Source organism: Rattus rattus, chromosome 16, assembly GCF_011064425.1.
Source record: "Rattus rattus isolate New Zealand chromosome 16, Rrattus_CSIRO_v1, whole genome shotgun sequence".
Taxonomy (NCBI): Eukaryota; Metazoa; Chordata; class Mammalia; order Rodentia; family Muridae; genus Rattus; species Rattus rattus.
Window position 1 is genome coordinate 43,653,532 of NC_046169.1, and position 13,532 is coordinate 43,667,063.

At 43.6% G+C, this 13,532-nt stretch overlaps 1 protein-coding gene and 1 non-coding gene across 2 annotated transcripts in view; both read left to right on the plus strand.

Moving 5' to 3' along the window:
- Ep400 (E1A binding protein p400) overlaps positions 1-13,532 on the plus strand; it is a 106,674-nt gene that overhangs the window by 79,435 nt on the left and 13,707 nt on the right. Inside the window, exons 30-41 of the mRNA XM_032886868.1 lie at positions 568-764; positions 3,926-4,037; positions 4,229-4,372; positions 7,416-7,574; positions 7,767-7,850; positions 8,260-8,394; positions 8,808-8,852; positions 8,933-9,086; positions 9,529-9,770; positions 9,919-10,092; positions 12,627-12,763; positions 12,883-12,939. Coding sequence (XP_032742759.1) covers positions 568-764; positions 3,926-4,037; positions 4,229-4,372; positions 7,416-7,574; positions 7,767-7,850; positions 8,260-8,394; positions 8,808-8,852; positions 8,933-9,086; positions 9,529-9,770; positions 9,919-10,092; positions 12,627-12,763; positions 12,883-12,939 — 1,640 coding nt within the window. The remainder of the gene's footprint in view (positions 1-567; positions 765-3,925; positions 4,038-4,228; positions 4,373-7,415; positions 7,575-7,766; positions 7,851-8,259; positions 8,395-8,807; positions 8,853-8,932; positions 9,087-9,528; positions 9,771-9,918; positions 10,093-12,626; positions 12,764-12,882; positions 12,940-13,532) is intronic.
- LOC116886010 lies at positions 215-347 on the plus strand. Its single transcript, XR_004386079.1, has one exon. It is a non-coding gene; the product is annotated as a small nucleolar RNA SNORA49 (small nucleolar RNA).

The following is a 13,532-nucleotide window of genomic DNA, read 5'->3' on the forward strand; positions in this document are numbered from 1 at the left end:
CACAACCATCTGTAATGGGATCTGATGCCCTCTTCTGGTGTGTCTGAAGATAGCTACAGTGTACTTACATAGAATAAAATAAATTCTAAAAAAATTGGGTTGTTATTTGAAGAGAGAGGTTGGTCAACTTTCGTTTTGGCATGGAAATAATTTACAGAAGAGAAGTATTCAACATTCATTAGTTTGTTGTCCCACATGGTTAGATCTTTTTGTGCTTCCTCAGCCTTACTCCAGGGGCTTCTTGCCTGTAGAGTGCCCTGGCATTGCCTGAGGATAGAGGAGAAAGCACAGCTCCCTCCCTAGCAAGACTCTGCTTTCTTGTGGGGCCTACAGATTGGGCTGACAGCAAGTACCAGATAGGCATGACATCTTATACACACAATGTCTGTATTATCTAAACATGACCTAGAGATGCGGTGCACAGAAGGAAGTGCATGCATGCAGGAAAGCTAGGGTAAGATGTTATTCATGGAACAAATGAGACTGTTACAAAATAACTTGAATTGACAGATCATAGGTGTCAAAGGTCTTCCAGAAATGTTAACTAAGTACTTTCTTTTCTCTCAGGAGCTGATGAGGAGTTTCAACAGAGACAGGCGGATTTTCTGTGCCCTTCTCTCCACCCATAGCCGTGCCACTGGCATAAACCTTGTTGAGGCTGACACTGTGGTGTTTTATGACAATGACCTAAATCCAGTTATGGATGCCAAAGCCCAGGAGTGGTGTGATAGAATTGGGAGGTGCAAGGACATTCACATATACAGGTGATGATACTCCTGGCCAATTCAAGAAGTATACATAATGAGCTCTGTGGAAGGTGTGGGTGAAGTGATACACAGTGATACACAGTTAAGAGGTGGAACCAGATGTTCTATGCTGCAGTTGAATTTTAGAAGTTCCTACATAACTGGAGTTTATTTTTCTTTTAGACTTGTTTCTAGTGCTGCTGTTTTGTCTGGCCTTTGCGCTTGATATTTACTTGAATATGTAATCAGTTTTGTGTTAAGTCAGTTGTATGTTGGGTTTTTAGTGTTCAGTGTGTGCATATTGTACATTTTTATTTTAACTGTAGAACACAGCTTATATTTGACTTGTTTGAAGTATTATAAAGTACAAAGTGTCTGTTGAAAGACTTAGGATATGTCTCGTTATCTTTAAACATATAAATTATAACTGGTTGCCTTTCACAGCTAATTGGAAAGATAAAAGGGCCTCATGGTCCTCTCCTAGATTTCTGAGTATTATTTATTATGCTAATATAGTACTAGTCTGATGTTCGAGTATGCTGTCTCTGACAGAATAGGGCTGGGTCACTGTTTACTGCTTACGAGCAAAACATAGTCTAGACAGGCTACAGATGAGTAGGCTTCAGGTTGAGTGTTGAAGAATATAATAAACAAATAAATAGGTAAATGATAGATTAGGGGAGTACCTTGCAGTTCTCCGTGCAAAGGGCAGATCAGTCTCATAAGCTGAGAAATAAGGTAGGTACCCTTATTTAAAAGTGGGAATATAGAGGGCCTAGGAATTTGAATAGTTAATTTCAAGTGTCATAGCATGAAGGTCCAGCTCACGGTAGGGCAGAATGGTACTCAGGTTGAACATGAAATGTCTGTTTGAGGCTCAGACAGCATATCAAGGAGAAACTGAGTTTAGTGATGGAAGCTGCCATGTCTGTAGGGCTCAGGAATTGCCTCAGTTCTTCTGAAAGCAGCATGAGAAGACTTGTGGAAATTAAAGTGCCGTGTCCTTTACCAGTCATAGCCATGCTGCGGCATCTGCCTCAAAGTATTGTTGTTTAGTGCAGCAAGAATGGGGAGCACCCATTGGGATCAGCCATACACCTACCTATTGAGCAGACAAAAGGAAAGCATGCTCATAGGGAGCTGTTCATGTTGCTTAGCAAAGGGAACAAGTGTGGGTTAGCATATGCATGACACAGACAGGATTGATTGTGCCTTATGCTACTAACATCAAAGGCCTTCAGGGTACACCCAGGGTGATAGCATTTACTAATAGCCTTTGCATTGGCTGCCTAGGAGAAGGGGTTGGAAAGGCAAGCAATGATGAAAGTATGTATTGCAAGAATTCCTGCTCACGGCACCATTATAAGGAAGGCTCCAAAGATAAGCCAAAGTTTGATGGCACCAAAGCCTAAAATTGTAAACATCACAGAGAGTTTATTGGGTACTAGTGGTTTCTTACAGGGATGTGGGTAACCTCAAAGCATTAGCTACACCCTAGAATGGATGGTGACTTATGCATAGCTACGTAGGTGGAATCTCCTCTTCTCACCTTCCTTCTTACCCTAGCCCCTCCACACACTAGTGTAGAATTGCACACAAAGATAAGGGTCCATGACTTCCCTAGCCCATCTTTCTGAAAGAACATTAATCAATAGGGCCACCCATGATGGTCTTTTGTGAGCCGACACAGCTGATCTGATGAAGGTGGCTGCTATTTTGACAGGAGGACTACAATGTACAACAAGTTGTATGTTAAAAATTCACCCACAGGGCTCATTTGATAGCTCAGCTAATTAAAATATTTTCTTTTAATTTACCTGAGTTTAATCTCCAGGACCTATATGGTAGAAGAGTTATCACTGTAACTCTCCATCCATCTGTCTGTCCTATCACTATAATTGTATATCACAATAGTGATAACAGTTTGTGAGAAAAGTTGTTCTCATACTTCTCCATGTGAGTTGTGGCACTTGCATGCCTATGTGCTTATCTGTCTATTGATCTCAGTCTAAATATTATTTTTTAGGGAAAAAAAAATGTTACCCATACTCGACATGGTGGCACATGTTAAAATCCCTGCATTCCGGAGGCTTAGACAGGAAGATGATGAGCTTGAAGCTAGTCTGGGCTACATTGTGATATCCTGTTTTAACAAAACCCAACCCACTGCATGCGTGTGCTGTTATTACATGAATGTAAGGTGGTGCCATCTTGTTCTGTGCTGCAGAGTGTTGGTGTACTTATAACCCAGAGGTAGACAAAAATGCAACCTGTTATCTCACAGGTTAGAATCTGGCTCTTTTTCCTACTCCTAAAGCTTACATGTAAGGGAACTGTGTGTATTGGACCTGTGTTAACATGAGAAGAGAGAGCACTGCACCTTGATGGCTCACTTTTTAATATGTTCCCTATTTATAATTTTTTTCTCCTGGAAAATTCTCATTTTCTTTTTCATCCCTGTGAATATTTTTGTTAAAATAGTTTAATTTAAGCTTTCTTGACTTACAGCATTTAACATCCTTAAAGCAAGTAATCAGGGATGGAGTGATGGCTGCTCTTACAGAGGACCCAAGTTCAATTCCTAGCACCCATATAGCAGCTCACCAACTGTGTATAACTCCAGTCCAGGAAATGAAGAGCCAACTACCACTGGCCCTCATGGGCATCAGGCCTGCAAATGGTACACACACATACATATAGGCAAAACATCCATATACATAAAGCTTTTTTTAAAGTCTATTTTTAAAACAAAACAGCGGATGTTGTAGGAAAACAATAGACTGGATGACAAGCCCAGCTTGAGGTAGTACTCTTGAGACCTTCTGGGAGACTAGCATCTTGCAGGGGACAGGTAAGAACGGCATACCTCTTACAAGTCTCTCATGAGGCAAGTCAGAGAAGCTATCAACTCTGCCTGTTCTGGTCTGGAAGGACAGACAGTAGGGATGAATCTAAGACCGGTTGAGAAAGGTGGGAGAAACAGTGGCAGGCAAAGGGATGCACCACAGACTCCAGAGCACAGGAGAGCCAAGATTGGAGAGGGAGTGACAGAATGGCTTAGGCAGGTGCTGCTTTTCTGGCTACCCTTTGGACACTTCTGTCTGGTATTGGCTTGTGTTTGTAGGTGACATAACTGTTATTTCATCTGTATATGTATATTTTTTTATTTTTTTTTATAGGCTTGTCAGTGGCAATTCTATTGAAGAGAAATTGTTAAAAAATGGAACTAAAGATTTGATCCGGGAAGTAGCTGCTCAGGGAAATGACTACTCGATGGCATTCTTAACTCAGGTAGCTTTCTTATGTTAGGCATGGGTATGATTACATAGGGAGACTGTCTCACTTCCCAGCTTCCTACTTTTTTATGTGAATTCACTAATGAGGGCTGACTCTCGGGTGGGTTTTTGTACTGCCCAAGGCTCAGGTCAGACACAGGATTGCCACTGTTCCTGAAAGTTACTGTGCTTATTGTTTGTGTTTAGCGAACTATCCAGGAGCTGTTTGAAGTCTACTCACCTATGGATGATGCTGGCTTTCCAGTGAAAGCTGAGGAATTTGTGGTGCTTTCTCAGGAACCGTCTGTCAGCGAAACTATCGCACCCAAGATTGCAAGACCTTTCATAGAGGTGAGAGAAAATCTGGTCTGCCATAAGGCTTGCTAGACAATGAATGTTCTGTTTGAGTTGTGACTGTGTGTGCTTTCCCAGTGTGGTTGTGTGCTTTCACTCACCTGGCTTCTGAGTGCTCAGTTCTTACTCTGTATTTATTCTCCCCTCTGTTGATCCTGAAGCCTTCCTGCCCTCCCTTCCTCCCTGCCTTCCTGCCCTCCCTTCCCCAACTGTAAAGTATCAAGGGAATGGAGGAGGAGATGCTAGCCATTGTCCTCTTCCCATTAGGACTTCCTGAGCCATATTTGATTTCTAGTATTGACTCAAAGAACCATGCATCCCATCTGGCCCCCAAGCATTGTTCCTGTTAAATACACAGCTGACTTTCAAGATTTAGATGAGGCCCCAGAATGTCTCTGCTTGGTACTTCTCATATTGGTTCCTTGTTGGGGTATAATATTCTGGGTGCATGTAAGGGATATTACTGTAGCAGTGCAGGCACTGGAAGGTTTGGCATTACACACATATGGGTCCTGTGCAGTGGCCATCTTTATATGCACATAGCAGATAGATACCTATCAGGATTACTTCTATATCCTCTTTCTTCTGCTTCTGGCATGATCAAGGCCCATTTTACCCCAAGGGGCCTCACTTGCCCATTGATTGCTGAATATCTTCACTACTGCAACCTCTCATGAAGGAAAGGGGTTCCTTCCTCTTCAGACCCTGCTCTCCACACCCTCTTTGAATGTCCTCTCCGTGAAAGCTGCCCCACCTCTGATTCTGCTGTTTGTCTGGGGTGACAATTGACTTGCTTCTTGCTCTTCAGCAAAAGCCATGAATGGTGGAGAGCAGCAGTGCCCTGGTGTGCTACTGTCTTGTGCTCCGTGCTATCAAAGCTTTAACAACAGTGGTGATGGCCAGCTACTTTCTAATTCAAAAACCAACTATTCAGAAAGTCCCTCCTTTCTTGAGCTTCTCCCTTCCAGAAGTGACTACTCTTGTGGCATCTTTTTACAGTTGTCCATCATGAGCTGTATATAAATAGAGGTCTGTGCTTGGGGTCTGCTCTTTGTTTCATATGGCAGTAGAGTATCTGCCCCCATTCTGCATAATAGTATTTATGAACTTGCCACACTGCTCATCAGACCTGTGTGTGCATGACTGTTTTGGAGTGTGCTTTTGTGGTGTCTTGTCTGAGCATGTACATGTATCCCTACTGAATGAGATGAGAGCCTTGAAGCAGGGTCTCTGGCCAGCATATCCTGCATATACAACTCGTAGATAGAGCTAAGCGATATGCCTCAGTGGCATCTGAGTGCTGTAGCTGCTGTGGACTGCCCAGGGCTTCAGCTGGACGATCTCTCTCTTAAGCTGTGGTCTCACATGGTAGATTTGTTTTGCATCTTGCTATTGAATAGGGAATCCAAAATACCTTTTTCATGAGTTTCATGACCATTTGACTGACTCCCCCTTCCCCCACTTTGCCCCAAAGCTAGCAATAAAACCCTAGGCTTCATGTAAGCCTCTACTTTTTTTTTCCTTTTTTTCGGAGCTGGGGACCGAACCCAGGGCCTTGCGCTTGCTAGGCAAGCACTCTACCGCTGAGCTAAATCCCCAACCCCAAGCCTCTACTTTTAAGCCTTACACTAGCTCCTTGATAATTGTTTTTAATTGCCTTCTCAAGTTTTTGGATTTTGGAGATTTTATTTATTTTATGGGTACACTGTTGTTTTCTTCAGTCAAGCACACCAGATGAGGGCATCAGATCCCATTAACAATGGCTGTGAGCTACCATGTGGTAGCTGGGAATTGAACTCAGGACCTCTGGAAGAGCAATCAATGCTCTTGACCGCTGAGCCATCTCTCCAGCCCTTGGAGACTTTTTTTTAAAGGATGTATTTTATTTTGTAATTGTGTGTACATGTGGATGCACACGAGTTTGAGTGACTGCAGATACCAGAAAAGGGAGTTTTCCTGGAGCTGCAGTTACAGGCTGTTGTGAACTACCCAAGGTGCTGGGAACTGATTTCAGGTTCTCCGAAAGACCAAGTGCACCATTTCTCCAGTTCTGTATTTTCAAACATGCGTGCATGCATGCATGCATGTGTGTTGTGTAAGTGGGCCAGAGAACAGCTTTCTCCATGTGTCTTGGCAACAGGAACCTTTCTTTACCTGCCGAACCATCTGAATGTCCTCTGATGAGGGTTATTTTCTTTCTCTTTTTCTTTCTGTTCCTTTGGGTTCTTTGTATTTATGGGCTCAGGGTACCCGTGCTATTGTTCTCTGTCTTACTGAACAGATTCCTAGACCTGTCATCATCATCGGGCCTTTCTGTATCCAGCTTTAAAGATTCTCCATGTCATCGTGGTGCCCTTCTCTGTTGTCTTCTAGAAATAATTTTATAGGCCTTATGTAGTGTGGTCATGTTTTAAGCTGTTGGTTTTGCCAGATACTTTGAACACTTGATGCATGGGTTTTTGTTGCTGCTGCTGTTGTTGTTGTTTACTATGGTTATATTGTCTCACATGTGAGCACCTCTTTTTACAGCCCCAGCCATTATTAGATGTGTACTCCTGGGTGCTTAGGAGGTGAATAGTGGCAGTTTTTTTAATGTACATGCCTTATATTCTAATGAAGTTAGCTATCCCTATATGTTCTGGGCACCTCTGCTACAGTTTTCTGTGCACTTCTGGCCAGACTGGCTTTTTGTATTTGAATGTGAATAGTTTTGTTCTTCCTATGTCACAGCTGTGGTTAGTGCAATATATACTAGGTGTGAAAAGAGCACCTTTTTTTTCTTAGAACCTGTTTATTTAGGCATTTTACCCATTGCCAGTGCTTTGTTCTTCTACGGGACTTCCCTGTCTCGCTTGATAGTATTTCTATAAGGTCTAGAAGTTTTAGATCCATCCACAAGTCCTATCATTGGAGTGCCTATCATCCAGCCTATGTGTGAAACTCCTAAAAGAAGCTTCCTTTGGAAGCTTGCTGCTTGTTAGAGTACAGACTCCTTCATTTGACAAGTCTGCCTTCAAGTCTCAGTGCAGACTCTTTGTAGGCCCTCAAGAGCATCGAGTGTCTGGAGGAAGATGCGCAGAGGTCCACAGAGGAAGCTGTGCCTGGATCCAGCACTGTAGCTGTGTCCTCAGACTCTGACGGCTCTAGATACGATGAGGAACCATCACAGCTAGAGGAGCTGGCTGACTTTATGGAACAGGTTTGAGGATTTATTTTTTCTTTACAGTTAAGATTTTTAACATTTGAACCCTTTTATGAAATATGTTTTGTTTGTTTTGACTAAGAACGGTTACTTTTAAAATTACATGTTGGTGAAAGATTTTATAAGGAATTTTATTGATCTTTATTAAGTTGCTACTAATCCAATTCAAAAAATATATTTTTGAAATAGCTTACACCAATTGAAAAATATGCATTGAATTACTTGGAATTGTTCCATACGACCACTGAACAAGAAAAAGAGAGAAGCAGTGAGGTAAGAGAATCAAGTTTTGTTAGTGTGACATAGTAAAAGCAAAAGTTCTCAGTGCAGAATTTGATTTGAAGTGACTATGACTTCATGAGATTAAGAGACATCCAAATCCTAGCAGTGCAGGTCTCACTGAGGCTGCCATCTTGGAAACTCTGTGCAGGCAGCCAGATTGCTTGCTCTTTGCCTTGATGTCATTGCACTTGTTTGGGAGCAGCTTGGGTTTGGAAGAGGCCATATCCAGGGTTATATGTTGAGGGGCAGAGTACATGTAGAAGTAAGACATCCCTTTGGGGAGATAGAGCTTCACCATGTGTGTGCACAGTGACTGGGTGAATTGGCCACTAGGAAGAGACGAGAAACAACCTGTGTGCTCTGGTCTCAGAGGTCTTTCCCCTATTCTTTTCGCTGGCAGGATTTGGTGATGGCAACAATGAAGGACTGGGAAACCCGCAATGCTAGAGCCCTGCAGGAAAGGGAGGCCCAGCTGCAGCTGGAGCAGGAGGAAGCAGAGCTTCTCACCTACACTCGGGAGGATGCCTATAGCATGGTAAACTAGCCTCCACTTCTGAGGAGCGCATTCAGCTCCTTTCCTCACCAGACTGCTGTTCTGAAAACATTTTCCTGATAATTGACACTTTTTTGGTTTTTCAAGATAGGGTTTCTCTGTGTAGCCGTGGCTGTCCTGAAACTGGCTCTGTAGACCAGGCTGGCCTCAAACTCACAGAAATCTGCTGGCCTCTGCCTCCTAAGCGCTAGGATCAAAGATGTGTGCTACCACTGTTGGCAATAATTGACACTTTGAGGTCTTAACTGATAAACTGACTTAATGGATGGGATGGGACTTCTGGGATTTAAATAAAACATAATTTTAAATCCATAGTCATTATTGAATATTGATTTGTGGTATATAGCATGAATCAAAGCCTTCGTTATATCTTAAACTTGTTTTTTGTTCCATAGGAATATGTCTATGAAGATGCTGATGGACAAACAGAAGTCATGCCGGTATGTGAACCCCTCTCCCTGAATGCCTGATTAAAGGCCAACCTTCCCCATAGCTTACGGAACCTGCTTTCTCTCTACAGCTCTGGACACCACCCACCCCTCCTCAGGATGACAATGATATCTACATTGACTCAGTTATGTGTCTCATGTATGAAACCACACCTATCCCAGAAGCTAAGCTGCCTCCTGTTTACGTGAGGAAGGAGCGCAAGCGGCACAAAACTGACCCCTCAGGTGTGCACCTCACTGATTTCTGCCCCCTGGAATTGCCATGATGATGAGAGGCTAAATCACTGTGGCTCTTCCTTCTTCTGCTGGAACAGGAGGAGGAACCCACGCATGTCTCTTGTGCCATATTCCTGGGTTCTCCTGTTTTAGGGGAAGAGGCTTTGATGGTTACAATTGTTAGTACTTGAAAACCACTGGGAGAGTAGGTGCCATGACTTGCATCTGCATTCACAGGCCTTGGGATGCTGAGGCAGAAGGATCATAAGAGTTCATGGCCAGCCTAGTAGTAAGACTGTTTTGAAAACCCAAAACAGATAATTAGTAAACTCAAGAAACCGGTTTTGCCTTTAGCAGTCGTCTACATGCCTCTGTGTGCCTTCTTCCCTTTTCGTCATCTCATTGGTGAGGAAATCGCTCACCAATATTGCTGAATTCTGCTCCTGTTTAGCTGCAGGCCGGAAAAAGAAACAGCGACATGGTGAGGCGGTTGTCCCACCACGATCCTTGTTTGATCGGGCAACACCTGGCATGTTGAAAATCCGGCGTGAAGGCAAAGAGCAGAAGAAGAACTTGCTGCTGAAACAGCAGACACCCTTTGCCAAGCCTCTGCCCACCTATGTTAAGTCCTCGGGGGAACCTGCCCAGGACAGTCCCGACTGGCTCATTGGCGAGGACTGGGCCTTGCTCCAGGTGAATGGCTGTGTTATCTTTGGGTTGGTTGGTTGTCCCCCACATTGGCAGTTCATAGTGCTGTGTGGAGTGTCTTTGACACAGGAAAAGACATCACCAGTGCATTTGAAGTGTATTCACCTGTGTGCTCTGAAATCTCAACCTCCAGGCTGTAAAGCAGTTGCTTGAGCTGCCCTTGAACCTCACGATTGTGTCACCTGCCCACACTCCTAATTGGGACCTTGTCAGTGATGTTGTCAACTCCTGTAGTCGAATCTACCGCTCTTCCAAGCAGTGCCGGAATCGTTATGAGAATGTCATCATTCCCAGAGAGGAGGGGAAGGTGAGCTTGGACTCCTTGGTCTTCCTGGGAAGATCTGGCCTCTGCATTGACTGGGTCTGGCTGTGCATTGCTGGGCAGTGTAGCTGTCCCTGTAGACTGTGATGAAATCAGCCTTCTTGACTAGTAAGGCCCACTGGTACACAGTGTGTGGACGTTCTTGGAGCGTCAGCTGCCTTGCCCTTGAGACAGGGTTCATATGAACCAGGTACAGCATCTGTGCTGTTGCTTCGTCATAGCTACTTTTTGTTACTAAACTTCGGATAAGTGAGGGAAGAACTCTTCTTATTTGGTAACCAGTTCATTTGAAGAAGAGTCTGCTCATAGTTTTGGTGCTGCAAGCACAGTCAGCAGTTTGACAAGCACAGTCTCTTTCTGGGATAACCCTGAACATTGCAAGTATATGTTGATTGATAATATGGCCAAACCATTGTGTCTTTCATTTTAAGAAGCCTACTATGGTTTGTGTCCTGGACAGAAATGAGTCGGTGCTGCTGCTCAGGGACATGCAGGCCTCTACTTGGCTTCCTCCTTCCTGCTCTGAGTTTGTCTGTTTCTGTTTCTCCATTTGGCTTTCTTTTCTTTACACAGCTCCCTCTTTCTTTCTCTCTTGCCACTTAAGCCTAGCTTTTCTGCACATGTCACACCAGTGTTTGCAAATGTTCAGCAGCTCTGTTGCCAAGGCAGGTGTGCAGAGAACACTGTCTTTCTGACCACCTCAGTATGTCCATTAGCTTAGCAACAGTGAGTTGGCAAGACAGGCATCTAGTCCTTGTTCTGGTACAATTTGTGAAAACAACCTTGGTGTTAAGAGCCATGTGTGCCCTCGGTACGAGAATGCCACACTCACCTCACTTCTGTGACCACTCTTTGAACCATCTCTTGTCATTTCTAAAACACTCGTCTCAGAACAAAACATTGTTTGCTTTTTTTAATAAAAAAGCAAGCCTTCCTCATAATACCATTCTTTGATTCCTCTACCGTAAAACTTCCTGAAAACTTACATTCACTCTTTTATGTTCTGGAAGCATTTATAATAATAGCAGCCATTACCTTAATATTGAAAAAAAAAAATAAAGCTAAAATATTTTCTTCTCTTATAGCTGATTTGTGAAGCTAATCCAAAGAAAAAGGCACAAAATATTTATAAGGTACGAGGAGGTGTTCTGAATGAGATGGAAAGCTTTCTGTAAGTGCCTGTGCAGAGGAGCACAGTGAGATTCAGGCTGAGCCTGGACTGTAGGATCAGAAACACAGCACTTAGGGTTTTCTCAAGTGCCTTTTATTCCTATACAATAGAGGCTTTGCTTCTTCACCTGAAGGAACCACACAGTGATTCACTGAGGGACATTTGAGAGCCTCCCTGTTGTCAGCACCCTGTCGAGGCTTATAGCATGGTGGCTAGATGCCAGTAAGCATAACGTGTGTGTGTGTGTGTGTGTGTGTGTGTGTGTGTGTGTGTGTGTGTGAGAGAGAGAGAGAGAGAGAGAGAGAGAGAGAGAGAGAGAGGGGTGTAGCCCTGGAGCTATTGTTCATAGCTAGAACCAATTAGGGCTTTGTTGCTGAACACATGTCCTTTCTGCCTTTGGCCTTGTCTTGCCTTCGCTCTGGTGGTGGCTCTTACTTTCCCCTCTCCCTGCTTCCCTTTGTTTAATGTTGTTGTTTAAATTGGAGAGTGCTTATATAGGGAACAGTGTTCACAAAGTTGACCAATTAACTGTGCACATTTGGTATTTTTAGTTCTGATTTTCCTTGGCATTCTTTTTGAACTTAAGGCATTCCTCCAGCAACAGACGTGTACATGTGTTTATTTGCCTAAGTATATCACAATTATACTAGGTGTAACTGACTTCAATAATGGAGTTAGTCAGGGTTCAGAGATACTGAGAGGCAGAGAGAGAGAGTCCTGGGCCAGGTGGGGTTGGGAGCTCATCTCTGACCTTGCACAGACTTATCTCTGGACTTGTATCTGAGGGGAAGTGTTTGGGTGTCTGGGTAGCAAGTGGACAACTGTTGAATGTCCTTTTGTTTATCTGCATTATAAACAGGAAAGATCATGAGGTACAAATGATGTCACAGCCTTCAAGGAATGCAGCCTTAGACATCCCTGTTGCCCTACTGTTTACTATGGGTAGAAGGTATCTATGTTAGATTACCACTGCCCTTTAGTGTCCGTTGGAACTAGACTCAACAGTTGAAGACTTATAGCTATCTCTATCCTGTTAACCTGCCATGTGTTAACTCCAGAGTGTAACCCTGAATATTTTGTGCAACATTTCTCTCCTCAGTGAGAGGGGAGGCTCAATTAAGCAAAGGTTCCTAAAGATTGGGGAGATTGCCAGGTACCAGCAATGATGATCACTCACTGTTGCTACCGTTGTATTAGGTTATCCCAGAAAGGAAGGCAGGGAATGGGGCTTGGGTGCAGCCCTTGCGGCTTAGACACAGGCTTCTGATTCAGCAAATGCTGTTTCCAGAGTAGTTGTGTGTCAGGCTGATGGTCTAAACTTGATGAGCTCCTATCAATTTTGTTTCAGAGTAAGAACAACCGTCCGCTCCGCACAAGCCAGATTTATGCTCAGGATGAGAACGCAACTCACACCCAGTTGTACACAAGCCACTTTGAGCTGATGAAAATGACAGCTGGCAAGAGAAGCCCCCCAATCAAGCCTCTGTATGTTCCCTGGGCTCTCACTGTGTTACTGGGATTGTGTCAGCTTAAAGGCTGCTGACTAAGACTTGCTCCTGATTGGTTGCTCTTGTTCCATAACTGTCCTCCTGTTTCTGTTGCAGGCTTGGCATGAATCCATTTCAGAAGAACCCTAAACATGCCTCTGTGCTGGCAGAAAGGTGCTTCTATGAATTTGACACATTTTTTGCCTTTGAAATGAGTTTGTGTAGTTACTTTAAGTTCAGTAGAATACTGAACTATAGTATAAAATAGCATGATCTAAGCTTTAGCCATGATGGTATAGGCCCTGAGCTTGAGAAAACTTGAGGTCTTTTGCCCTTGATCAGAGTTTGTCTGCAGTAGCCCCTGCCAGATAGACAGACACAATGAGAGTCATTTATAAGGAGTCCTTATAAATTGCTTTGTGGCAGGGACTTTGTTCTCAAATATAGCTAATGTGTTCCAAGGCTAAGAGAGTGATTGCAAGGAAGTTTCTCACAAGGTTCCTCTGCCCTGCCAGTACAACTTTTATTGATTGTACCATAAAAGAATATTAAGTTAGAGATGAATGTTCTTAGTTATTCAGTAAAGGAAAAAGAAAATAGTCGGCAGGTGGGCGATGAGATGGGAAGATGAAGCTCTCTTTGGAATTGAGCTGTGGGCTAGATATGAGCAGTGCTTTTATATGTTCTTCCAGTTAGCAGTGCCCTGTATGGCCTGGGCTCTTCACCTCTCAGTGTCAGTCTCCCAGCGCTGGACCACCATGTGGAAA